This window comes from Zonotrichia albicollis, chromosome 6 (genome assembly GCF_047830755.1).
Source record: "Zonotrichia albicollis isolate bZonAlb1 chromosome 6, bZonAlb1.hap1, whole genome shotgun sequence".
NCBI classification, from domain to species: domain Eukaryota; kingdom Metazoa; phylum Chordata; class Aves; order Passeriformes; family Passerellidae; genus Zonotrichia; species Zonotrichia albicollis.
In genome coordinates, this window is record NC_133824.1 from 16,850,230 (window position 1) to 16,877,911 (window position 27,682).

A 27,682-nucleotide genomic window follows, 5' to 3' on the forward strand; every position below is an offset into this window, starting at 1 on the left:
CCTAATGCTGACTTCCCACCACCCACCACAGCAGAGCTCAGCTGCCTCCAAAGAGGGTTTTTTTCCTACCTTCCTTTCCTTCAGGCCCTATATAGGTAGTTTTTTTAAGGTAGAATTTGCAGGATTCCGTAATGTCATTGACCAAATTCCCTTCTCTTCCTAGGGGGCACAAGAGAAGAGCAGAGAAAGGCTCTCCCTGCAAGTAGGGTTGTTCTCAGCCATGCACATCAACAGCAGAGATGACAGGGTTAGGAGATCTCCTCTTTGCTCTTCAAAGTGCAACACCACTCACTGTCTATGGAGCTGGTATGTTTGGTGGACAGGCTGGACACCAGTGTGGGAGACAGGCACCATTTCCCATCAGGTGCACTCATCCCAGACCACACATCTGTTTTGTGTCAAAGCCACCCCGAGCTCAGTGGGAACCAATAAGGGCCCTGTCCCCTGGGGAATCACAGACCTTTGGGCCTACAGCCTCTCCACAAAGTCAGGCCAAGTAGCCTCATTGTTCCACAAGTCTCTTATTTCCTATGCACCTCAGCATTATCCCTGTCCCTGGAAGCCACTAGGTGTTTCAGCAGAGCATTCCCAGATGCTCTCAGCAGGGCAGGCGGGGCCTTACCTGGCTCCTGCTCTAACACAGGCCGGGTTCCGTTGGGGAGGAGCCCAGCGGCCGCAGGGGCGGGTCCCTGTGGGTCCGGCAGAGCCAATCAGCTGGCTGGTTGTGAAGATTGACACCTGCTTAAGCCACTCAAGAAGAGTTGCACACGCCTCTGCGGAAAAGCGGGTTTAAAAACGAACAAATCCAGCCCATATGAAGCTTTCTTGGCTTTCGCCATTTGAGCAGTTGCCTGGCTGGGCTAGGCTGAGCCGTGCCGGGCACTGCTGTGGCGCTGGCCCCTTCCCGTGAAGCCCGCCGGGCCCTGTGCCAGTGAGGCAGCTGGGGCCCCTTCCCGGCAGAGCCTGTTGGTCCTTTTTTGCCAGGGGCTTCGCCAGGCTGTGCCGCTGGGGACCATCCCAACGCTGGGTGCAACCATGAGACCAGGACCAGCGCTGGGAGTGACCCCACAGTTGGCACTGGGTGCAGCCCCAAGGCCAGGAGAGCCAGGGAGTGGCCGCTGTCACCCCGAACCGGGAGCAGCCTCATGGCCGGGACTGCGTGGCCAAAATCGGCACAACCAGGACAGCAGAGCATGGCCGTGGCTCCTCAGCATGGCTCGCAATGAACTTTGTTTGCTTAGCCGCTTTTAGCCAGCCATGCTGTGGGCAGAAGGACAAAAATGGCAGCAGCAGCTTTTCCTGGGTTTGGTGCTCCGTGTGAAGAAAAGCAGAGTAGAGCCAGCGGCCAGCACAGCTCGCACAGTGTCGGCAGAGACCACGTAATCAGCAGTGAGCGGCGCAGTGAGCGATCTCTCTGATGTAGGGCCTGGATGAGATCAACCTTTCAGCACTGCAGAGCTCTAGAAAAACTGTTTCAATTGATTAAGCATGAGAACAAATGAGCCTACAAACTCCGGTTCTCCCCCAAATCAGGAAAAGGAAAGGGTGAAGACACGTAGAGAAAACGACATGGGACACTGAGGTCAGTGAAGGAGTCAAACTCTTAGGTGGGAGGGGATTGAGGAGACGCCTTAGTTTTGAGCTGAAATTCTTTTGTAAGGCTATGGTGAAGATATATTTGATATATCAGACTTTGTTTTTCCCCTGTAATTCATGGAATGCTTTGGGAGGAATGTAGCATTCTAACCACAGCCATGAGCAGAAGCATTCGTGTTGAAATAAGCAGATGTTGCAGCTGCTGCGATCCAATGAGAAGCTTGAACAGGGAGAGATGGGAGAGAGGAGTAGCCTTGCCCAGGTGCAGAAAGAAGAAAACCTCCATTCCCAGAGATGGACAAAAAGAATTTTTGCTTTTATAGTAGAGATGCTCATCCTTAATATAGTACTCTATAAGTTGACGTGGCCCATGAACACACCTGTGGGAAGGCTGCAAGAGATGGGAGGGACTTCATGATCGCAAATTTCCAGGCAGTTGCTATCTATGGAAATTAAAAACCATGAGAGAACTGTTTCTTGTGGAGAAGTCTCCATGGCATGGCAAGAGAGACTCCTCTCCCTAAGAGAACTGAAGAAAGACTGTTTTAGAGGTGACAAACTGACTGAAAGTCCCAAATTTTGTCTCTTTACATTTTCAGTGGGAAAGAAAAGAGGATGTGGGGGGAGGAGGAGTGTTCTGAAGGTTTATTCTCATTTTCTTTTTATATTTTTCTTTTGATTCTGGTAATAAAGTTTTCTTTATATCCTTTAAAGTTTTGAGCCTGTTTTGCCCTGCTCCCAATCCATCTCACAGCAGGAAATGAGTAAATAATTCTAGTGGATGCATTGGTGTTTGGCACTAAACCCACTGTGCCTGATAACCCAGAATAGGCTTCCATTGCTCTCGAATTGGAGCTCACCCTAGCTGGAAATCCCATGGGTGCTCTTCCCTCTCAACCAGCTCCCCTGCACTTGTGGTGTCTGGCTGCTGGCCCAGGGCCTCAGGCCAGCAGGGCCATGCTGCCTCTCCTGGCAGAGGCTGAGCCTGCCTGGAGGTCTGTCCAACTCTCTGAACACCAGGGCACATGTGACATGGGGTGACCCAAAGCACCAGGGCTGCTCCGGATGCTGAAGTGACTTTTCTTTCACCAGCTGTATGCTGTAACTTCTGTTCCAAGTACAAGCACACCCCTTTCAGTTTTGTATTTCATTGCAGAGAGAGACCCCATCTCTTCCATGCCCCAGTGGGCAGGAAAGTGCAGACCTCTGGCTGCTTTGGATCTCTAATGTCTCTCTGTCTATAGCATGGCATCCAACTCCCTCTGAGCTCTGGCTGAACTCGCCCTTCTTTAACATTGGTGACTGGACTCATACACAGTATTCCTGTTTAGTTTTATTCTTCTTCATATCTTTACAGAAAATGGCACATAAATCACAGATGCTGGATGACTAGAAGTTGTTACAGCTTCATATCTCAAACACCTCGATACTGAATTATTTTCTCACTGTATATACATTATTTACACTCCATGGGCTATCATCTAACACGTCAAACGATCAGGGGACAAAGACAAACAGGTTGGATGTCTGGGCTTAACCTCTGATGGAAGAGAAACAGTAGCTCTGGGGAAAGGGTGCTCACAGCTGAAAGCAGGACAGAAAGGGTCACCTGGAAGTCACTGTCCTACAGCTTTCGGAGGGGGAATAGTGCTTCACTGGGATGGGAAGGTGATGGTACTATGGAGTGAGTTTGGCTGTGTGGGTCTGCATGTGCTCCTGTGGGATGTATGTACACGTTACAGGGTGTGTCAGGATGGATGTGCATGGCTGTCATTCCCTTTAACACTCAGAGGGTGCGCTGGACAAATTTAATTCAATAAATACATTAGGTGGATGTTGTTGTTTCACCTGGAATAATGTATTCAATAAATAAATTCACCATTCATCCCCTCTGCAGGGGTGTAGGGTTTTGGTGTTTGGTGCAGAGTCAGACCCAGCCCTGCAGGACCCAGTGAAATGGGCTGGGATTAGCTCAGGGTGCCAGGTGGGACCAGGGTGTTGTGCCTGTGGGCTAAACCTGCCTCTCCCTGCCAAAGAGAGGCAAAGCATAACTGCTCTTTAACTGCAGTCCCTTCCCTGCAGACCTTAGTGCTGAGCAGGGAGAGATGGGTGGAAGATGCAAGCCACCCTAGATGGATGGTCATCGTTTCATGCAAGCTCTGCCATGGGCCTGTCCTGCTGCAGCCTGGGCCGCAGGCAGAGGCAATGGCCAGCAGAAGGTGACGTGTCTGCCTGGGGCACAGTGGGACAGGGCACAAGAGGAGGGGGCTGGGCAGCACTGGGCAGAGCTGTGCACCAAGGAGAGGTGTGGCAGCAGGGAATAGGCTTGCTTCAGGATGGCCAGTGGGGTTTGGGGCTGCAGCAGAAGGAGAAGGCCCCAGAGCCAGGTGTGAGGCTGAAGGGGACCAGAGCCTTAGTGTCATTGCTGGCAGCAATGATGTGACACTTCCCAGTTCCCCAAAAGGAAGGGGTGGGGGGTGAGGAAGGCCTGGTGGGGTGGAGGAGCGAGGGGCAGGGGTGTGCTCAAGGGGAGCAGGCGGTGGGCACCCCTGCCAGGCAGCCCCAAACACAGAGAGCAGGGCCCCTCTCCCTGGCAGGGGTGGCCAGGGACACCTGGCAGTCCAAGGGGGAACATGGCCCCCAGAGGACACAGTGTCTGTTGGGGCTGGCTGCTGCCACCTCTGTTGCCCCTAGATCAGCTTCTCCTCCTTCTGCGATGAGTTCAGCTTCTCCGTCTGTCTCTCGTCCTCTGCCACAGCCGCCTCCTCCCCTGTCTCCGGCTTCCTGCCTGGGACTGGGCTGTCCCCGGCAATGGTCCCCAGGACTTTGGTGCTGTGCTCCTGAGCTTTGGCCCTGAGGGCAGCAATGCTGTTTTCTCTCAGTTCCTCCTGGGAAATGGTGGTTTTGGGATCAGGACCCCTTTCTTCCTTGTCACCTTTGTCAAGCTTGGGCAGGGCCTGGCGCTCCACCTCTGTCTTCCTCCCCGCCTCAGCCGCTGCCTCCAGAGACTTTTTGTGCATCCCTAAAAAGAATTGTTGGTATTCGGGTTTAGAAAAGCGCCTGGGCATGGGAAAGCCATCTTGAACTGAAAACAGCAAAGATAAAGAGAGGCCAGAATTAAGGAAAAGCAGAAACCCTTGCTTCACACAGCAGTCATGGCGAGCCACTCGCTCTGGCCCCCACACAAGGGCAGCCCAGCATCTGTGGACTGTGGCTGGTCCCAAAGGTCTATAATTACTCTCCCCTTCATTTCTCTCTGTGAACCTGAAGCTAACTTGTTCCTGCATGGAGATGAGAGTCTCAGACAGCAGCATAGCTGCCTGAGCTTCACCGAGGCTGGGGAGGGAGATCCCTCATTAGGAGGGATATTTTTATTTCTGTATCAAACCACAAACACCCTTCTGCCTCTCTCTGTTTCACAAAGACAGAAGGACAGGACAGCCCATTGTCAAGATGCCAGGTACTAGTTTTGGGGCAGAACCAGCCTGGAAGGTCAGAAAGAGGGAAGCAAAGAGCAGGAGTGTGACAGGGTAGCTGCTACCTCCATGTCTGCACAGAAAACCAAGTGAAACTTGGGCAAAGAGAGCATTTGGGAGTTCTAGCACCCTATCCAACATCACAGGGCTGGAGGAGTGAGACTGGGATGACCTCCTGCCTTGGGCAAGGATTGGAGTCCCTGCTCCAGAGCTGGGCATGAAATATGCTTGAGTCATGGGAAGGGAAGGGAAGGGAAGGGAAGGGAAGGGAAGGGAAGGGAAGGGAAGGGAAGGGAAGGGAAGGGAAGGGAAGGGAAGGGAAGGGAAGGGAAGGGAAGGGAAGGGAAGGGAAGGGAAGGGAAGGGAAGGGAAGGTCAGCGCCAGCCTGAGTGTGTGGGCAAATTTGTGTCCAGCCAGATTCTGGAGGTCATGATCCAAGGTCCAGCAGGAATATGGTGGAACTCTATTGGCAAGGGTCGTTGGCAGATGGAGGCATTGAGGGTGGCAGGATGGGGGGACCTTGCCCTGCTGCCCCTCACCTATTTTCAACACGACTCTGATTTCTTCCCTGCATCCCCCTGTCTCTACCCATTTGCTATCCCCCATGAATTTGGCTGGTCTCTTACCCAGGAGCCAAGGGGCACAGGACTCCATGATGCCATCCTTGGCAGACTTGAGGATGGACTCAGGCAGCGGGATGGAGTGACGCACCATGGCACCGTAGAGCCCGTACTCAGCCATCACACTGCTCCTGCCCCAGCACTTCTCCCTCTTCCGCCATTTGGCCCGGCGGTTCTGGAACCAAACCTGGAGCGAGCAACAAGGAGGGACATGGGTTTTGTGCATGGAGAAGGCGTGCCAGGCCCCTTCCTACATGGGAACATACATGTACTTCTGCAGCATGATGAAAGCAGATGGGTGGATGTTTATCCCAAAGGCAACACAACCTCTTCCACCATGCAACAGACATTGGGTATCTCTCCCTCCCTCCCTTGAAGGAGTGGAGAGGGCCAAGTGTGAAAGCAGGTCCCATCCCTCTCCACAGGATGTAATTAATTTGCCATTGCAACGTCTTTTTTCTAGTGGCTTTTGGCTCTCGTGCCTGGGATTTTCTTTTATTATTTGCTGTGTGTCTGAGCAGCGGTACAGGACTGCAGGCAGCGGTGCCTGCAGGGAGGGCTGGGATGGGGGCAGATGCTCTAAAGAAGGGGGAAGCTGCTCTGTGTGCTTTGCCCTGAATTCCCAGTTTGAAAAACCCCTCATCTTCTCAGAAAATTGGCAGAATAATCTCTGAGCTGTGACCTGGGGGGCAGTGAGCAGAGAGGCAGGCAGCAATGGCAGGGAGGGGGTGATACTCGCAGAAATCTATTAGTGCTCTCTCTCCGATTTCCATTCCTCTTGTCTCCCTCACCCTCCTCCCTCCCCGGCTCCCCTCCCTTCTCCCCCCCGAGCAGCGGCATCAGCTTTAGATGAAAAATTGCTTGAGGTCTATTCAGAAGGAGGCAAAGGAAGAGTCAGCCCCAGGGGCAGCCCAGGCCTGATTGAAAAATAAGTTAATTTCAGTTTGAATCGATGGGCCTCAGGCACTGAAATATCACGGGAAATTAAAGCAGCTGGTCCCCAGGGAACCACGCCATTGACCTGCGCTAATTAATGCCATGGAGTTACCAGGCCCCTCTCCGAGAGGCAGTCCCTCCCTCCCGGTGGACACCCCAAACACCTCCTCATTTAACTAATTAGACTCACAGAAAATTGGGTGTTAATTTGTTTAGGATTTTTTTTTTCTTTTCTATTTTTTTTCCCTCCCTTTCCCGGAAAGTACACGGCGGAATGGAAATGAATGTCGGGGTCTCGCTGGCAGATGGATGCTCGGGGTCACTCCGCAATCTTCTCCGACTTGATTGCTTGATTAGGTCGTTAGCACATTAAAAAAAAAAATTGCTTGCCGTCTGGCGCTGGCCTGATGAGTGGGATGAGGCGGGAATCGCCTGGGTAATTTATCTTTTTATACTGCAAAGAATTTGATTTCAATCTGCAGATATATGGAGGTGCCTTTGACACCTGTTTAACATTACAGAGCTGACAGCTTAACCCTCTCTTGTCCCCAGTACTCGCAGCTGTGGGGGACTCAAGCTGCAGTGGGGAGCACCGGGGGTCTGTGCCAGTCCCCCAGCTCTGCCATGGGGACCATAACACTGAGTGATGTCCTGGTCTCAGGTGGCAAGGCAATATCATCTCTTCTACCAGTGCAGAGGAGAACTGCCCAGCACTGAAACCTTATGGTAGGGACAGAGCTGCAGGGTGGGCAGGTGGGTGGCTTGCTAGCACTGATGACAGCCACTGCTGGCCATTCCCAGGAGCCCAGCCAGCCTGCTTCCCAAGACAGCTCTGTGGAATGGGTGGGGTGCTGGTCCCACTGGCTGTGATCCCAGCTTCTCCCAGCAGAAGACACTCTGTGCATGTCAGAGAGGATTTTACCAGGCAAAGGAAGGAGGCTGCTTCACCACATGTCACCTCCTCTGCATGATAAACGGTGTGATTTATGCTTTCATACTGCCAGTCTGTAACCCCTGGACCGGGGAGGGTTTCAAATCCTCCAGGGCCTAAGCAAAGACCCTCAGGAATGCAGAGCTTCCTCTCTTCTCCCAGGCCATGCAATCCTCCCATTTCCAGAGCACAAGGTGCAGAGCTGCAGGGGTCTCTTTACTGATGCTTTTACCACTTGCCCTTTCTCATCCCTCCTACCCTGATGCCTCTATCATATTCCTGCCTGCCTCATGCTCCTCTTCCTTTTCCCTGGCTGGGTCTCAGCCTGGCCCAGCACTGCCCACTGCCACAAACCCTGCTACCCTGGAGCATCCCCTTTTCCATGGCAGTGTTAAACCTGCTACCCTGGAGCATCCCCTTTTCCATGGCAGTGGAAATACTGGAGGCAGCAGAAGCTTTGCCAGCTGGCAGCCCAATTTTGACTAGAGCTGGTAGAAAATCTTCAATCAAAAAATGCTGATTCAATCACACAGGAAAAACTGTGTCCAGCCAGTGGAAGTGTAATCAAAATTATCTATAGCTTTCTTCTGAATGCTGTATTTTAATCTCAGCTGCCTAAGACATGCAAAATCTATGCTTTAAAGCCAAATGAGAAAATCAAAATTGCATCAACATCTCAGTAAGATCATTCTGAGATTTCCAAAACCAATTTTTGTTATTTGATGGGAATTTCCTCTGGGTTTTGATTAGGAAAAATGAAAGTTTGAAATCCCAGAATGTTTAGCAGAACAGAAATCAGGAAGACTGACTATCTAGGTTTAATACTAGGAACCATATCTTCATCTGAGGCATGAAATGAGTGAAACCAGTGGTGCTCAATACTGTGTATTGCTGGGATCAGATCCCAGTCAAGCATCTCTGTCACAAGCTCATTCTGAGGAACATTGAGTGATGAGCTCCAGCATGGCACTGGCAGTCCTCATGCCATTTCAAATCAGCAGGATTGTCCCATGTCCTGTTTCCATGATTTTGTCCTCATTCAGGTGGCTCCATCAGTGGGGCTTTCATTTATGAGAGGATCTCAGTGATTTCTTCAAATTTATTGATATGTTACCAAAATTTTCACATGCCTTGATTCTGAGCTGAATTACGCAGTGATTTAGTAACTCAGAGCTATTTTCAGCTGTGTTGGCACATCAGGCACAACATCCAAGTATGCAGTTATTTAGTATTGGCCCCTTACTTTTCCAGGAGAGGGTTTCCCCCTTAGACTTTACTGACCTTACACATTTCTTGTGGTTTTGGCATTCTTTGGCTGCTTATTGTCCTTGCTCGGATATATCTACTCTACAGCTTCCTCTGACTGTGTAAGATTTGGTCTGCTTCCAGCAATGTCTAGGTTTGTCCACATTTCCTCTTTCCCCTTCCCACCCTGAGGATTGGCTCAGCTTTGTGAAATGCTTTACTGGCCTTGCTCTGTACCCTGCACCTTCCTTCTCACTTGTTTTCATCTGGGTCTCTGCTGCACAGCCCAGGCTGTGGTGAAAGGACTGTGCTTCTGCTTCCACACCTCATGGGCAGTGGTGAAATCTTCTGATTGATTTTAGATTGAAGTATGTCATGTTTGTGCAAAGCTGTCCCAATGTGATGTGCAGAGGTGTCTTTTGGACCAATGTATTACAGCCCAAAAAGTTTCACACCTCTATTTTCACACAAACACCCTTTGTGAAATCTGGCAAACTGCTCCAGGAAGCCTGTTCTCCAAAAATGAACAATGGGGAAAAGTGCACAGGTTTGTCTTGCAGTGTTGTGAAAAGTGGGAATGTTTCTGACTTAAATCATCACCTAACCCTCACCTCCAGTGCCCACTGCCCAAAGCAATAAAAGTTCAGGCACTCTGTACTTGACCATGGAGTTGCAAGGGTTTTGGAGTGGGAATTTTGGAGTCAAGACTGGCAAGGATAATCTCAACAGTTTTCTCCTCTGAATCACAGATGACAACTGATACTTCTCCAGATTATTGATGATGCAGAAGAGCAAATTGTAGGAGGAGAAATCTCTCATTTTGCAAGGGGATATAAGACTTGACACATCCTTGTTATCCACATTCATCATATTAGTTTGTTTACCAAATCAGTGTCTGAAACATGGTCTGCTGAAGAGAGAAATCTCCCTGAGGTTAGCCATAATTCAGAAATCTGAATTAGTGAAGGGATATTTTAAAACATCTGTGGTATTCCTGTGTATTGTTTCTGGTTTTTTCAACCTAAAATTTTCCACTGGTAACACTCATTTTCTTGGCAGCTATTTTCCAAGCTAGGGTAAAAAGACAGGAGAATCTTTATAATGTCACAGGGCTTGCAAGGGTTGCAGGATGAAGAGAGAAGCCAGAATGTTGACCTCATGTTCAGAAGGCTTGATTTATTATTTTATGATATATATTACATTATTACTATGCTAAAAGAAATAGAAGGAAAAGTTCTCAGAAGGCTAGCTAAGCTAAGAGTAGAAAAGGAATTAATAACAAAGGGCTGTGTCTCAGCAGAGAATGAGACCCAGCTCTGCCGTGAGTGGTCAGTAAATCCAAACATCCACCCGAGACCAATCACGGATTCACCTGTTGCATTCCACAGCAGCAGATAACCACTGTTTACATTTTGTTGCTGAGGCCACAGCTTCTCAGAAGGGGGAAAAATCCTAAAGAAAGGATTTTTATGGAAAGATGTCTGTGACAATATTGGATTTCTTTTTCTTATCAGTATAAATATATATATCTTTTCCCTGCCCAAGCATTCCTCATCTATTAAAGGAAAATTCCAGGCTTGAGAATTGTGAAATTTTGCTTCACCAGATCTCTCGTCCTGCCTGTGACGGAGCATTCCAGGAGGGCGTTTCAAGGATCGGGGTTTGTGGAGCACAAGCCCGGAGCTGAGTGTCCGCTAGATGGCCGCAGGCAGGGCCCGCCGCGCCTGCGGACACACGGACACGGACACACAGACACACGGACACCGCGTGCCTGTGCCGGGCTGCAGGAGCAGCTGCGCCCAGCTGTGGCAAACAGCCCCGAAGGAAGGAAGGAAGGCAGAGCCCCAGGGGCCCGAGAGGCGCTGGGAGCGGTGCCCAGCGCTCGGACAGGCCGGTGTGCGCTCTTTGTCCGGCGCTTCCCTGCCCGAGGCACTCCGGGGCATCGAGCCAACAGCTCCGGGATCTGCCCTCCCCGGCCGGGGCTGTTGGTACCTCAGTGCCCAGCTTCTCCTGACAAATACACCTCTCCCTTTCTACCCTGGCCAACCCAAGACTTAACAAAGATAGTGCTCAAAATTAAAATCTCCTCTGATAACACAGTGATGTCCTCATCCTCATATCAGACAGGACCTGTAGCCCTGGCTGGGTTCAGTCTGAAGATGTGAACACTGCAAAGAATGGCTTCATATCTTGCTTGGAGCACGTCCCCACGCATACCGGGGCTGTGCAACAGAGTGCCATGAGAGCATGAGCTCTGACTGTGCCCTGGGGCTTCCTCCAATCCTCTGTTTTAGCAATCACTACAGAAAAGCCTCCTGACTGCTGGTGGAGACTGCTGCACCTGTGTAAGCCTGGAAACAGTTTATTGCTGTCTTTTCAAATGTAACGTCAAAGTTATTGGTACTGTTTATGGTGACATCACTTTCTATGGCAGGTGTAAAGTGGTTATGAAGTTAAATGAGAGCAGTAAAGGTTGCACATGGGCTGCATGGCTGATCAAAGGACTCATCATCCCTCTTCTTGCCAAACAGTGAGAAGGAGCTGACTGAACTCACTTTAAAAAGGGCTATTCCTATCCATAACATAGCAAGAGCCCTTCTGATAAAAGCTGGAGTTGTGTCCAACCCACATGGCTAACAGGTCCAACCAGAGGTACAAGATGACCTGTGAGACAGTGCTCATCCCTCTTGAGTGAAGACATGATGGTTCACCATGCTTGGGTCCCCTCTAAGCTAAAAGAGTAACAGGGCACTCATTGAATATGGGCTTAATGAGCACACAGCAAAAATGTGCATGGTATTGTCATGCCTACCAGTCCTACTCTTAAAAGCACTACATGGACCAAGAATAACTGTTTGTTGCAATTTATCTGACTTATGCAACCAAGGCTATAAAATCCCTCTTCACTAGGAAACATGTCTTAAACTGTGTTCCTTTGGTAAATCTGGGATTTCCACCTGGCCTCATGGGAAACATTTTTTCACTTCCTGTAACTTTTCAAAGGCAAAGAGCTTCATTTGCTGCAGGGATCCCATCTTCCCCAAAGGAAAACGAGTGTGCGCACGACGTGCAGGGTCAGCACAGTGAGATCAGTGGTCCAGCACACACTCAGTCTGTGTGTGCATCACATCTGCACAGCAAATGCATCTCTGAGACACTGACTTCACCACGGCCACACTGTGATTCCAGCTGACCAGTAGCTTCGCTGGCATTACAGAATAGGCTCCCCTATGCTGGGACCTGGCAGATCAACATCCAAATTCCTCTTTTCCTAACATGCTGAGTGAAAAACAAGAAAAACACCAGGGTCATAGAAGCATGATAGTCACAAGAAAGCTGACAAGAGTGCAGGCATCATCCTAATCCACAGAAACCCAGGGAGACATCTGTCATTGTCACAAACAGTGATAGTGCACATCCATCCTTTAGGTGATCACAGTACCTGACTCCATTAACCAAGCTGCTATCCTGCCTGAATTATTTCATTCTGCCTTCTTTTCCCCCACTAACACTGCTCTGCAGGTCCTCTAGCACAGAGGAAACCTTAGCATAGATCTTCATAAACACCTGTAAGTAATGCACTCTGTAATCATGCAGGGACACACCACATTATCACTTTCTTGCTAGAGAAGGTGAGCCAGGACAGTCAGAGGAGAAATGTCACATCCCCCTCACAATGCCTTTCAATGGGCCCTGAAATCAGACCATGGCATGCCAGCATTCCCCTGAGGCTGTGGAGCACTGCCCGTGCTCTGGGACTGCCCCCTGCATGCTAGCATCTGCTCCCTGCTGCCCTGCCCAGACACGGAGCAAGGGGCAAAGGTGCTCTCTGACCTGCTCCAGAAAAACACTCAGGCACCAGAGGCTGTGCACCAGCAAGAGATGGTGTCTGCAGTACTGCTGTGCCCACTGCTCCCTGAGATGGGGCTCAAGCCTCACTTGCATGGGGACAGTGTGCAAAGTCCCCAAGCACCCTTGAACATTAGCTGGAAGATATCTATACAAACAAGACATTTTATAAAATGCTGTAAGATGTAATCAGTTTCCGTGCACCAGCTTGGGTGGGCCTTCAGCACTCTACTCCTACCATGTGTCTGCTCCTGGCTCTACTGTTCCTCAGCTCTGTGTATCCTTAACCTTCTTTGGGTAATTCACAACTCCAAGGGTTTTCACATGACATCTTCCAGCTGCAGAACGGATTCTGCAGGCACTGGCTGCTGCTGTGCCGCTGACACCTGCAGCCAACACTTGGGCACAGCACAGCTGATGGTGTGACCTGCTGAGCTGGTGATGTGCAGGCTGGCCAGGAGTGCTGCTCACACCAGGACAGCACAATCCCAGGTGTCTCCCTTAGCTGTCACTTTGTCACTGAGCCTTGATCTCAGTCATGGTCATCATATAAGCTGAAGAAGTTGATCCAGTGAAATAACAAATGGCAGTGGTTGTCGTGACAGTGATGGGGCACTCTGAGTTGGAAGGCTGGCAGTGAAGGGACCCAGAGATGTCAGAAAGATGTGATGGACATAAAGCAAGTTGTCTTGGAATGGACATCACTGGCACATCTGGCTGTGACAAGTATTCCTCATGCATGTTCACATGGATGGGATGGCTAGATCCTCCCAAGAATTTTTTTCTCAAGGACACTCACAGTTGAGCCCTCCCTCTGGATGAGCCAAGTAGTGTCTTTAGAAAGGAAAGGGTAGCACAGTGGAAGAGTGCTGCCACGTGGGTGCCAAAGCTGCAGGTGACCCAGGCTGGTGGGCAGCCTGGCTGTGCTGGCCTGCCTGAGCAGCACAGGCAGAAGCTGAGCTGGCCTGGCCAAGGGCTGCTGCTCATCCACGCTGCAGCAGGTCAGCCACAGCAGCCAGGCACGAGTCAGTCACCAGGGAGGGAACTTAACCCCTATGGTTGTGAGTGTGCAACATGCATGGCATGAGCATTTATATAACTCACAGAAAGGCAACCAGTGCTTGGCTTGCATTCCCCTGCTACAACTTTGAGGAGAAGGCTGCCACTGAAAGCTCTAATAACTGTGGGAGCCATAGTTTCAGCTCTGCCTTTGCTCAGACATTTGGGACCCTACCAGCTACCTGCTGAGAGAGAAAGTAGGGAGCAAATGCTTCCCACACTGGGCAGGTCCTAAACTGAACACCTCTCACTGCTGCTGCCAGGAGAGTAACACTCAGGGTAGACAGAAGAGCATCCAATGCTTTTCACAGCCTCCAATAAAGCACCCTCTGAAAGGCATCTTTGTTGTAAGATACAGCAGAAACAGTTTGTTTCAGTGCTCAGTTCCTCTTTTCTGCTCCACAGAAGGACCTGAAGCCTCATGCACATGGAGATTGAGGTTCTTGGTGTGTCTGCTGAGGACTGGACTGCTCTGCAGTGCCTGGGGAAATCCTGGCTCACAGAACACCCACAGAGAAGGGCAATGATAAGGAGAGCAGGTTTGTGCTTCCAGAGAAGAATCAGAAGAACTTGTTGAGATCTATCAGGCTAAAACAAAAACACTACAGAGAGAAATAGATCCATTAAGAAATACAGGGAAGAGTAAATTAACTGAGTGTCTAAAGTGCCTGTGTTATTGAACTGTTAGAAAAATCTCTATTCAAAGCCAGGAAAGTAGGAAAACTTTGTAATAAAGGGTCATTAAAAGAAAACATGAACACAACCATCAGCTGTTTCCTCTGCCAGGTGTCATAAGGCTGGAGAGGAATTAACTACTGAAATTGCTGGGATGATCAATTATTTTTAAAAATCAGATGTGAAAGTGCAGTGGTATCAGAAGAGAGAAAAGAAAGTTCATAATTAATTGAAGAAGTGAATACAAGTGCTCCCAGCACAGGGATTTGGGATGGTATTTCCAGAAGAGCTAAAGTGACCAAGGAACTGCAAGCCTAAGCTAACTCAGAGAAGGGTTAGCCTTAAACTACTGTTATTTACACCAAGACAATGGGGGGATGAATGCAGGCAAGAGTTGTCCCAGCTGGCATCATGCCTGCAGAGCCATTCCTGATTCTCTTGGACATGATGGGGAAGGCCTTTACCAATGCCCTCCAGAGAAATGGGCTTCAGGATACCCATTTTTCCTGCCCATCTTTCCTCTCACAGGGAACTCGTGTGACCCAGTGCTTGCAGGTGTCAGATCCTCGCTGAGAGTGTCTCCAAACCATGGAGAGAACAAGCAGAGTAAAGGCCCCTGTTTTCCTCCCAGTTCTGTGCAAAAGCACATCAAATTCCCAGTCCCTTTTCCTGAGACAGTCATAAACATCTTGTAAGAACAGAGCAGAAGGCAAGAAGAGGCAAGTTTGATTTTATTTGGTTTTTTGTTTCATTTAGAAAATTGATCAGTGACTAAAGCAACTCAGGGACTGAACATAGAGGGATAAAGCAGTACCTGGGTAAAGAAAATATTCATAACTCTATACCTTCACCTCTCCACCAAAAGGACCTTTTAAAACTGCACCTAGCAGCCCCAGCTGTAGCAGGGTAAAATCCCACAAGATAAGCAGGAATCTGCATGGTCTAGCAACAAGCAGGAGAGCCCCCACTTCATTAAGCTGAAGTGTCATTCTCAGCCCTCCATTTTCCTTCTTTTCTCCTACCACATTTCCTTTCTCTGTCCAAAAGCATGTAATGTAAGACTTTTCAGACAAGAATCCCTTTGGAAAACTTTCCTGGGTCCCTGCTCTTGCCCATCACCCAGCCCCTCTGTTTGCAGCTCTGGTAATTAACTTGTAAACGAAGTTCTAGCACATGGGCTGAAAACAGGCCATAGATAAAGGGTAATGAAAACAATCCATTAGAGAAAGGGCCAAATTAAACAACTCTTAATTGAAAAATGGAAATGAATATGAATTTAGATCAACTAAACAAGCATGTTATTGAAGAGGCAGAAAAGTGGATGAACTCCTAACATACCAATTAAAGACATGGAGGCAGAGATGCACCATATGCCATGAGAAAAACTCATAATAATATTCTCAGTGAGCCACTAAGTTTGATTAGTTTTATTACTCTCACTTGTGTACTTCCTACATTTCTAGAAGCATAGGGGAAGTTTATTACACTTATCTGGTATCACAGCGCCATGGCTTGCCCCAGTGCTCGTGAATTATTGGCCAAGTTAGCCAGCACTAGCTGCTCAAATCTATTTCATCATTAACTCATTGCAGGGCTCTTAAAATGTATATATTTTGAAATAGTTGGCTCACACAACAGCAACACTTTTGGCTTGTCCTTCACCTTGGTAATCTACCTCCAGCAGCCCTACCCAGTGTGGCATTTCATTCCAGCCACGTGGTCCCCGGGAATGTGCTGTACAGAGGTACCAGCTGGAACCCCTGGCAGTGTGCCTCATGCTGGCCTTGCTCTGTTCCATGTGGGACAGTCACCCAAAATTTTAACAGAAGTACACAGGTCCTCACTTCTTGGAGTGATAGTGATAAGCTTAGAAAAGCCACAATCGCCACTCTCTGCAGCCCTGAGTAATGCTCTGGCTGCCATTCCAGGCACACACTCAGCAAAGGTCACCAGCTGTATGGAGCAATCACAGCATTCCATCCTTACCCTGGGACTCAGACTACACCCCAGCACTCTGCAACCAGCAGGAAAATCTGGCAGGAGGGGGAGAAGCCAGGGCTGCTAAAGCTGCATAAAACGAATTTTTCCTTCATGCTTTCTGTCATGTTTCTTGAGGGGGCTCCTGGGTTCGCTCCTGAGCTCCCACTCAGCGCAGTACAGACTCCTCAGGCCTTGTCACATTATCTCTAAACAGGGAACCTTTTTGCAAAGCTGAAGGAAGGTAAACCTCTGTCCTTGCAAAATACTCCTGGTACTTGCTTCCCTCTAAATGATTGCTCCTCCTGATTCCTCCATCCCTGTTCAGCTCCTAAAGGTTTCACAGTGATACTGAAATGTGTTAATCTGGTAGCTAAACCAATACTTTTTCAATTAGAGATTTAATTGACCTTGTTTTGTTTTTCGCCAAAATTGGCCTCTTAGCTGCCTGACAAAGCTTGCTGGATGCACAGGCAATCCCCACTCCTCACACAGCACCAGCCTCTTCTTGGGATTCCTTTTGCTTATGTGAGCAATTTCATTTGTCCCAAAAATTGTCATCCAATAATTACCATGCCCCTTTTAACAACAAGAACTGACAATTTTTAGCAGTTTTATTACCTTTTCTTAATTGATTACTTCCCTTAAAAGGTGACTCTAATGTCCCTACAATAGCAGTCAGGATCTTATTTTTTTGAAGTACTGATTAATCAATTTATTTGATTAATAGGAGACATACTTTAAGGACAAACATACAAAATAATTTCAATAATCCCCAAATCAAACTGTTACTGAACTTTCATATTGTAACTACTCAGTTTAAAGTTTGGAACTGTTATGTATGCATAAATTCAGTAGGGATAACTTATCTAAAATCTACATGATACACTTAGATTTGTTATGAGAAAAAGCAATTTAAGTCAGATGTCACAGTATTTGTCAGCCTCAGGACATTTTTAATACTTCATAATGTTTATTAAGGATATACTTCCCCACAGGAATCTACTTACCTCTCTTGGATTTTACAGAACAGCTTGGGTTTATTCCCATACTGGCACTTCAATTCATATGAATATTCTTTCAAATACATTGATTAATGTGCAAAATGGCCACAGTGACATCTGATGTGACTTGTGCATAATATCTCACTATTATAAAAAATTATTTTCCCATGCTGCCCAATGGTCGGATCCTCGTTTTCCTTCCAGGAGCAGCCAGCTTAGTGTGGGAGTAAAACACACACAGTGTGTGTCTGCCTTGGGAAAAAGATACACTTTCATATCCTCTTTAAATGGAGGGTTTGAATATTTTTTTCCTGTATTCAATGTTCTCTTAAACCAGTAACTTTCTTGGCCTCTGATGGCTATTTGTAGTGTTCTGCTGAAGGCTTTATCTGCAAACAGTTCCTATATATCATTCCTTCAATTGCCCTCTTTGAATTTCACTTTCACATCAAATTTCGTAGGTGATTTACTTTCTCTTTGACTAATACCTCCTGAGAAATGATTCCATGAATGAAAATAAGGGATAGACATCAGTCTTAGGTGAGGATCCAGTGGGAAACCACATGAAATGCTGTAGAAGTCCACAACATATGATGCTCACAACAATATTAGAAAACACTTTCATTAATGACCTACAGGAGGGAGAGAGCATTGCTGAAAGATGAGAGGAGCCACAAGCTGCAATGAAAATGCAAAACTATAGAGCTCCCTCAGGCAGCTGGGAAACTCATGCAAGGAAAAAAATGTGATGATGTGAAATTATAAATATTATGAAGATGGGAGTAAAGATTCATTGTAAGCTGTCTCTTCCAAGGAGCATTAAATGATGCTAAGAGATTCAAAGCAAGATCTACTGCACTCAGGCAGTTCTGCTGCAGAACTTCTTGCCATGGGATATTAAGAAATTTACATGCATTCAAAATGCCAGGAGGCTGACAAAGTGCTCAGAATCACTGGAGAGCTGCCCTGTGTGGCACCCACCTCTCACCACTGTCAGAGCTGGTAGGGCTGCTTCTATGCTGCTCAGCCGAAGGTAACGAAATATGAAACCCACAACACTGAAGGGAAAATCCTGAGCATAAAATAAGATCTGTCTAAAAGAAGTTTGAAGCAACTGAATTAGATAAATAAATAAATAAGGAAGCAAGCAGACCAGTGCTAATCCAAGACTGTTTCTGCAAAAGCCCACAAATCCAGGTGAGCTGCTGTGAGCACACCCAGCTTGCAGCGGTAGGCGTGGGGTCCCTTACCTCCAGGATGGCTGAAGGATGGCTTCATGTAAGAACAACCGCTTGATTAAGAGATGAGCATGTGATTTATGAAGGATAATTTAAGGAAAGATCCTTGTAACTTACTTAAGCAATGATGAAAACCAAAAGTGACCAGGGGAAGAAATATTTTACATTTATTTAAAGAGCATGAACTTTATAATCAAGGGGAAATAATTAGGCTTGTAACAAAAAGGCCCAAAGTTGTAAAGGAATATGAGGTAAAATATCAAGAAGTATGATCAAAGTTGGGAATCACCTTGCTATGGCTTGTCACACACACAAAATATTGACAAGGAGAGTTCATTGAATGCGTGGTAAGGGACAATGATTGCTGATCTGTTGGAAAGAACAGTGGTGCTCAGGACTCCTCTGTGAGCCTGATGCTCACCCTGGCAATGTGTTCAACAGGTGCTACAGAAATTCTGTTATTTCTCATTATTTCCTCTTTCATGGCCAGCAAAACTGTTATTCACAATCACTTTTTTCTGGAATACACGTGCCATTAGTTACACCTGATGTTGAGAACAGCCATACCTTGGGGTGCTTCTGCTGCCCAAGGCTAACCTGATCTCAAGAGCAGAGGGGTCACAGTAAGGAGCACTCCTAGGTTTAAAAGCTGCAATATAGAATAGTAAGCAGTTGCTCATTAGCCAGCTGCAGAATGACAGGGCAGACCAGTCGGGGACAGCTAAGATGCTTTTCCTGCTATTTCACTTCCAAATCAGTTAAAATACTCAGGGTGCTCCAGGTGCTGAAGCCCTACAAGCTGTGTCAGCTCTACACTGTGTGCCACAACATCCCACTCCACCTCACACAGAGTAAATCTCTCAGCTCTGGCCAAAGAAATGGGGCCTCTGGAATTCAACATACACTGTGCCACTAGAGGAACCTCTTCCTTGGAAAGGTCTTTTATGGGAAATCAAAGGATCTTCTTTCCAGCCCAGCACCAAATTGTGGCTGTGGGCCGCAATAAACTCCCAACAATCTCTCCTCTCTTGGCCTGATGTCCTACAGGATCTCAAGTGGAGAAGTGACCATCCATCCATTTCACTCCTTCTAAAGGCAAAGCATCAGGGCTTATTTCTCAGAGCAAAATCCTAATGCATCGGGTAGTATTTGAGATGGTGGGCCATTATTTCTGAAGACTGGTGGAAATCCTGTTAGCACACAGGTTACCTACAAGCTGTTAGATCAGCAGGAGGCCTGCCAGGGCAATGGGATAAGAAGCATGAGCTGCTTTTATTAAAGTGTCATTTTTGATTGAGCACAAGAATAAGGGTGGTGAGGGGGTCTCAGAACAGAGGGGGAAAGCCTACACCTTTGTTTTGGAGGATCTTCCTGTCCCTGCACAGGGTCCTACCTCAGCAGCTTCCAGCATCAGTGTTATCCTGCTGAGTGCCCTCTGAGCTGCATTCCAAACCCACAAGGGAGCAGCCTCCTGGGCCATCTCTTCAGCAAAGAAAGAGCAGGAGCTCAAGACACAGCTTGGTGGGTGCTGGGCATGCATGAGGGATGAACAGAAGGAGGAACCAGGGAAACCAGGACCCTCCCAACACCACATGGCACATTGGACAACATCTCTTGTAGAAGCTGCTCAGGGGCCAGTCACTGCCACTGTGTGGAGAACCAGGGCAGGTTAACTTCCAGCCAGACCACAACTCCACCTGCTCCAGGCTTGGCCATTACAGTCCTGTGCCTTGTGTAGAAACCTGGTGGGAGCAAGCCATGGGGTAAAGCGAGGCAAAAGGGGCTGCTGGAGCCCACTCTTGTCAACATCAGTTAGCTCTGTCCAGTGTGCCTCCCACACTGCAAACAGCAGCTCTTGAGTCTTCTCCAGCTTTCTGGCTGTCATGCATGCCAAAGGCTGGTCCTGGCCCAGCCCTGCAGCTCAGGCTGCTCCTTCCTGCTGGAGGATTCTCCACACAGTGATATTCCACACCCCCTTGTTCCACCTCCTTACAGTACCATGACAGGACTGACATGCATCTAAAGCCTTAACGTTAAAAGCTGTTACCTTAATAAAATTTAACAGATTAACAAAAAAATAACAAAGAATTATCCCCAGAAACCTCCAGGGTAACGTCACTTGAGGAGGCAAATCCAGTCAAAGTGCAGACATGGTGCAAACATCTCACTGGGACTCACCCATCATTCCCACACTGCATGCTGCCCACAGCTGTACTAGCTGCCCACGCCATCCCTGGGCATCCTTCTGTGGCCAGAGGAGCAGAGATGAGCCCTTTCCCTTCAGCAATGCCTACCCAGACATGGTCTCTGGGAGGCTCTCTTCTTGCTCTTACCAAGACCTTGAAACACTGTCATCTTTTTTTGCATGCCTGTTGTCCTTCTCTGATTGAAAGTCCCTCTGTTGCACGCCCAAATCACTGGTACCACACACCAGGCACAGCACATGTCAACATGCAAACACCAAATACAATTCTGCCAAGAATATCTGATCTGCCTGCCATCAAAAGCAGGAGAGTGGACAGGCTGGGGAAGTTTATTCAGAAAAATGTCAGCCTGCCCATGCCACTACCTTTTCTTCATGGGGGGATGAGCATGGCTGGGAGCAGCACAATAGGGGGGTCCAAGAGATGTGATTACCTGTATCCTGTCTTCTGGCAACTCTGTTTTCATGGCCAGCATCTCTCTAGCATACACGTCAGGATAGTGGGCCTCATTGAAGGCCTTCTCCAGCTCCTCCAGTTGATAGGATGTGAAGATTGTCCTGAGGGGAGTAAAACTCTTTGATCAAAACACAAGAAGCAGCAAAGATGATGAAGAGTCAGAGAAATGGACACTGAAAACAGTGAAACCTGGGTGACCGGCTAATACATAGCTTTTCCCCACCTCCTGTGTTTCTGTGCACAAAAGGTCAAGTGCCAGGGTGAAAGGAGAACCAGAAAATGCCAGAAGACAGAATTTTTAACAGTTACAAATCACCTTCCCTTTCAGGGACTTGCCTCTGGAGACAGTGCCCCCCCAGCAGCCAGTGCCCGCAGCGATGGCAGCTGATCGGACACTTGTGAGGATCATCACATCACATCCTCTGCATCCCATCTGGAGAGGTGCTGAGCCCTTTCCCAGCTGCTGGTCCTTAGCCTCTTCAGTCTCCAAGAGCAAATAATCCTTCACCTTGAGTCTCAGTCTTTGGACAAATTCTCCAAATGTTTTCTCCACCCTAACCCACCAATTTTCACCAGTTCTTCCCCATGAGAACCTGGACCAGCTCCCTTCCTCTGCCTCTCCCCTGGCTGCTTCCACTCCAAAATCTCCTTAGCTGCTCCCTGCCAGTTTGTATTACCCCATTATCCTTTAGAAATCCTCCTGGGCTGCCCTGGGCAGGCAGCAGCCCAACCTGCCTCACGCAGCCGTTCTCAGTTTGGGACAACCAAATTGAAAAATCAGCAGCTGGAAAGCCGAGACAGATGAAAGCCCTTCCCTAGCAGATGGATGAGAAGTCTCAGACCACTTCCACTCCCTGAGGGTTAAAACTCCCACCCTTCAACTCCTCCAGTACAAAAAGCACAATTTTAGATAAAAGCTAAAAATACTGCAATGGCAAAAAAAACCTCCAAAGCCCTAAACAACAAACAAACAAAAAACCCCAACCAACCAAAAACCAAAACCAAACAAAAAAACTCAACCAAAAAGCCAAATCAAACAAAAAAACCCTCAACCAAAAAACCAAGTCAAACAAAAAAACCCTCAACCAAAAAATCAAGTCAAACAAAAAAAAAAAAAAAACTCAACCAAAAAACCAAACCAAAATAAAACAATCCTAAACCAAACAACGAATTGCAGCCCTTTTGCAAAGTAAATGTGTAAATTTAGCATCAATCGAAAAAACGTGTATCTCCCAGACAGAAAGAGGAAATAGTCATTTTCTAAAATACATCCAAATTTCAGAAAAGCCTTTCAGTTCCAGAGAGCTTAAACAGAAAATATCAGAAATATCCTCTGCTATACAAAATGGAAAGGATTCCACCAGATCGATAATAATGCTAACAAAAGCAGGATGCAAATGCAAGGGACCTGCCTGCGATCAGACCCTTCTTTAAATTCACTTTTAAATCCATTCTCTTTTCAAACAGTTTTTCTTCAACTCTGACAAATCTGTGAACTCTAGGGACAGCAGAGGCACACTGAATCATGTATTTTCTCTCTCTGCGACCACAGGAAAAATTATTCCAATTTTGATCCAGTTTAGATTTTAAGCATTCCCCTCCATCTTCCTCCCACGAGAGCGCGGAAGCCGGTCCAGCCTCACCGGCGGGAGGGTTTTGCTGGCATTCCGCTGAAGTTTCCCCTTTTTGCTCATGCCCGGGTAGTTCCCGTCCCTTCTGCAATTCCCAACCCACTGCCCATTCGGTGTTTCTATCCTGCAGCTATTTGCAGGCTATTGGCCAGTCATCTTCCAGCCCTTCCTCGCTACAATTAGAGGTCTTAACAGTTTACAACGAAATGTTGAGCTACAGACAAATGTTGCAGGTCTGTTTCTGTCTAGAAATGAAAATAAAACAAATCTGAATTTCGTTTCCTATCTCTCATCCAGACCGGGACCTGTATACCAGCCTCAGCTGTGTTATCGCCCAGCCCCGTCCGGGGTGCAGAGGAAATGAGCTCGTTCTTACCCCAGAGCACCCAAACTGGGAACATTTGCCTGGGGAGAGGTCCGGCTTTGGAAAGCAGCCCTCCAGACCGAGCCTCCTGTTGCACACACAGCAGGATGTCTCCCGGGATAGTCGGTCTCCTTCCACCCCGCATCCTGCTAAGCTTTCACTGGAGCGTCTTTTAATCCACCTTTCCTGCATCGTGGCAGGATTGATTTAATTATTCCTAAATCACCCTCAGTGGATGGTGTTTGGCCTTCCTTTGTCCTGGCGCTCTGGCCACAGCAATGCCAGAACCCAGCACGGGATTTTTCGTTTCTGTTTATAAAGCGCAAACAAACCAACTCCATTTTAACTGTGGGAGAAGTCAGGCAAAGTCTACTACCCTGACCGTGCTTATAGGAAACCAAATCTCAAAGTGGATCTTCGTTTCCTTAAACAGTTTCTCAACCTTCTTCAGCTTCTTTGCAGGCTGTCTCTGATTCCCCACTATTTAACCTATTGGCAAAATATTTATTTTTACGTAATAAAATATTTAAATTATTGATAAGAATTCTATCTTGCTGACAGCCAGTATTAAGATTGCTGCATGTGGAGCTGAAAACGGCTTTTATTATTTCTGACAGGTTCATGATTTTCCCTTCCAAACACTGATGATCCGCATTCCACCGCGGCTCCTAGGCTGGACAGGATTGCGACCCGGGATATCTGGACCCGCAGCCAGAAAAAATTAAATAAAATTACACCTGTGGTTGAATCCCCCACTCCCTGTAGGCACGTCCCCATATCCGATCTGTTTTGGACGGGGGGGAAGAATAAGGGGAAGGAGCCGCTGGAGAAGCCGCAGGAGTGCCGGGGCGCTCCGGGGCCGGGGAGAATGTTTTGCTCCAGGCCGGAGCGGGCCGGGCTCGCCGCTGGCCGCTTCCCCGGGGACTGAGGCGACGGGAGCGGGCGGGGTGGCCGCCGTGTCTTACCTGTGCCGCCTCTTCTTTCGTTTCTTGCTCTGATTTAGGGAGGATTTGGACATTTTTCGGTCGCTGGAGGAGACATCCTCGGAATCTGCGGAAAGACAGGCAGCGGCTGTGGGCTGGGGCTCGCTCCCCGCCAGAGTCCCCCGGGCAGGGCCAGGCCCGCCGGCTCCGCTCCCTCCGCCGGCTCCGGCCGAGGATTTCGTTGCGATCGCGCCGCGGACGGGGCCCGACGCCGGCTGCTCCTCCAGCGCGGCACCGGCGCCGCTCCCGCTCCGCTGCGGGCAGCTCCGGGCGGTTCGCCCCAGTCAGGGAAGGCTCCGGGCCGGGACCGGGCTCTCGCTCCCGCCTCTCTCCACCAGAGTCGTTTGCTGAGGCTGCTGTTGCCTCGCTGCCAGCGCGCAGAGCCCGGCGAGCTCAACCAAACCGTAGGAGAACGGGAAAGCTGCAGCCCCCGCTCCGCGGCCGGGCAACCGCGACCGCCTGCCCCAGCCCGGGGATCCGGGACTGCGCCCCGGAAACACCGGAGCGGGGAGGAAGAAACGGAGGTTTACGGAGCTACCAAGCAGCAAAAACAAGCCCCGGGAGGAGCTGCTGCCTATCCGCCGCCCCCGGCTCCCGAGGGATGCCGCGGCCCGGGGGTGCTGAGGGCAGGACGCCGCCGCCTTTGCCCCGAAAGGAGCAACCGGGGGACGGATCGGGGACCCGTATTTCGATGCGCGCTCCGGTCCCACTCCTGCCCGCGGCGCCGCGCCACCTGCCCGGCCTGGCCCCGTGCGGCTCGGCGGGCCGTGCTGCGGGCGGGGGCGACGGGCACGGCCCGGGACGGGCGCCGCTGCCGGAGGGAGGCCGGGAATCGCCCCCGGAGCCCGGGTCCGGCGCTGCTGCCTGCCGCTCTGGGGAGACCCGAAGCAGCGGCGGAACGGGCCTGTAGGCAGAGTTGTGGGAGGCTGCTGCCGTCTAGGAAAAGGATGCCGAAGGACCCCAATTATCCGGCAACACGGGGTCGCGGGGGCCGCTCCGACGGAGCTCTGCGCATCCCTAGGCCGGGCGATCGGGGCCGCCCCATCACACCGCGGCCGCAGCCCCGGACGGGGGAAAATATGGTCCCGCCCGCCCTTCTCCTCATTCTCGGGATCGAAACGAAATCTCCCTTCCACCGCCGAGCAAGCGGCCTCCCGCCGGGACACGGGGTGCGGGCGGCGGCTGGGTGCGGGCGGCGGTGCTGGCGGGGCGCAGCGGGTCCCTGGGGCCGGGGCCGTGCCTACCTGAGCTGGCCGTCTGGCTGCTGTCCAGCTGCCCGGGGGCCCGGGCCAGCGGCTGCAGGTGGACGCTCTGGGGGTCGGAGAGCACCTCTAGGAAGGTGGGCTGGGTGTAAAAGCCGGGGATGCCGCTGGCGCCCAGCAGCCCCATGCCCACGCCGCCCACCCCGGCGGGACTGAGCACGGAGCGGGCCGCCAGCAGGTGCCCGGCGGGCAGAGAGTCCAGGGCGGCCCGAGGGTGCGACGGCGGCTCCTTGTTCAAGCCCAGGATCTCCTGGATGCCGAAGCCGGTGCAGCGGGGAGGGGTGGGCCCGGAGTTGGACTTGACCCCAGCCGCGGGGGGCGGCGGAGGCAGCGGCGGGGCGGCGGGGGCTGCGGCCGCGCCGTCGGGCTTGGGCTTGCCGGGCAGGCTGGGGGCCAGCGCCGCGCCCGCTTTGCCCGTCATGCTGCGGCCAGCGGTCCCTGGTGCCCGCTCCGGGAATGCCTGGGAGCCCCCGGCTCAGGCCCCTTTTATCCGCCCAGCCGGGAGCCCGAGCGGGGTCAGAGCCGCGCAGCCAATCACAGGGGCCAGCCGCGATTAGGGATGCCAAAAAGCCGCACCGGCGGCGGCGGGGCCGCTGCTTGGCGGGCTGGGGCCGGTGCCCGGCAGCGGACGGGGGCTGCCGCCCGCCCCTGCGCAAAGAGAGGGCGGCCCGGCCCCGCAGGCCCCGGCCCCGCTTCGCCTCCAGCCGTGCTGGGGAGGTGGGGTTAGGAAGGGAGGGAGGGAGGGATGGAGGCATCCCTGCTTTCATAAACACGCACGGCGTGGGGCACCGGCCCTGGAGGAGAGATGCGCAAGGCTTACGTGTAGGGAAACCTCTGGCTTTCCTGCTTATCCCATATTCTGAGATAAATAAGTGGTCAGAAGAGAAATTAGGCCCCACGCAGGTGAGCTAAGAATTAAACCTGAGCAATGTTCCTTGAAAAGACTGACCTGGAAGGTTTGCACATTGGAGAAGCGTTCAGCTCCATGCCATCAGAGGAAGTGAAACAGTTGCTTGGACTCTCTAGACTCCCATGGCCATGAGCAGGGTTTCTGAACCCACAGTTTCTTGTTAATTTGCCTTTTTCCATCTGTGGGCAAGACACCACACACCTCATCCCTGCCAGCATTAGCCCAGCCAAAGACACTAAACTAAGAGAAACCACAAGGCTTCTCCTGTTCTGCCCATCCCGAGGCAAGGGGAGCTGCCCCAGCACATGTCCTGCCACAGTGGCCAGCAGGGCTCCTGCAGCCTGCTCACAGGCCGGGTAATCAGCGGGATACCACACTGGGGCTGAGACTGTAGCTCCAGGTCAGCATGGAAAATCCATCCTCTGCCTCAGCTTCGAGGAGAAGCAGCTCCCTATTGCTCCCCTTCACTGTTTTACAGGCCTCTGGGGTGATTCATCAGAATAAATGTCACTAGCCTTCCCATGAAGGTGAATCTGTCCCCAGGGGAAACCTGTCCTCCTGGTCTCTGGAGAAGGCTGTCCAGGGCCAGGTGCATGTGAAACAAGGGCAGGGACTCTCTCTGAAATTTGTGTTATCCATCCAGGATGGCCACAAGTGTTTTGGACTGCCCAAAGGCCATGTCCTGCATACTTTGGAAATCCTGGCTTAGAGTCTTGGCCAGCCAAAGAATTGGGGCTTCTGCAGATGCTGAAAATCATGCCTTCCCTGAGCAAACCAAGGGCAGCTCCACTGTGATGGCAGGATTGCTGAGACTGTCTCATGTCAGAGCAGCAACGTAGTCATGTTCCCAGCCATTATTTTGAAGAAATTCATATTCCACAAAGATTGAAATGGTTCAGAAGAAGTGAGTGAAGACTGCCAGAGCACTGGGGTGGCCAGCTGCTTTCTAAAGGACAGGAAGCTGGGAGCCAAATGCATTAAGAGTCATAGGAGCAGGTTTCCCCCAGCCCTGGCCCCATCTCACTGTACCTGAGCAAGGCAAGCAGAGCAGCTGTGGGCTGTAGCCAGACTCAGCCTTCAGTCCAGATCACAGACATGTTCATGGGGATGAGGCAGCTCCAAGTTCTGGCCATGAAGTCGAGTCCCTGAGTGGGGGTCCGGATCAGTAGGTCCATGGCCTGATCCAGGCCTGTAGCTCAGGCAGGAGCCAGGAATGAGACCCTCAGTTTAAAAGCAGCTGCCAAGCAGAGGAGGGAGGAGCCCCTG

At 50.2% G+C, this 27,682-nt stretch overlaps 1 protein-coding gene across 1 annotated transcript; it reads right to left on the reverse strand.

Annotated features, from left to right (window-relative positions):
• Nucleotides 1-2,968: 2,968 nt before the first annotated feature.
• On the reverse strand, nucleotides 2,969-25,949 carry VSX2 (visual system homeobox 2). Its single transcript, XM_005479806.4, has 5 exons — nucleotides 25,489-25,949; nucleotides 24,227-24,311; nucleotides 21,244-21,367; nucleotides 5,699-5,879; nucleotides 2,969-4,618 (listed from the first exon to the last, which is right to left on the reverse strand). The coding sequence occupies exons 1-5, from the start codon at nucleotides 25,925-25,927 to the stop codon at nucleotides 4,287-4,289; spliced, it is 1,161 nt and encodes a 386-aa protein (XP_005479863.1). The 5' UTR covers nucleotides 25,928-25,949; the 3' UTR covers nucleotides 2,969-4,286.
• Between the last annotated feature and the right edge of the window lie 1,733 nt (nucleotides 25,950-27,682).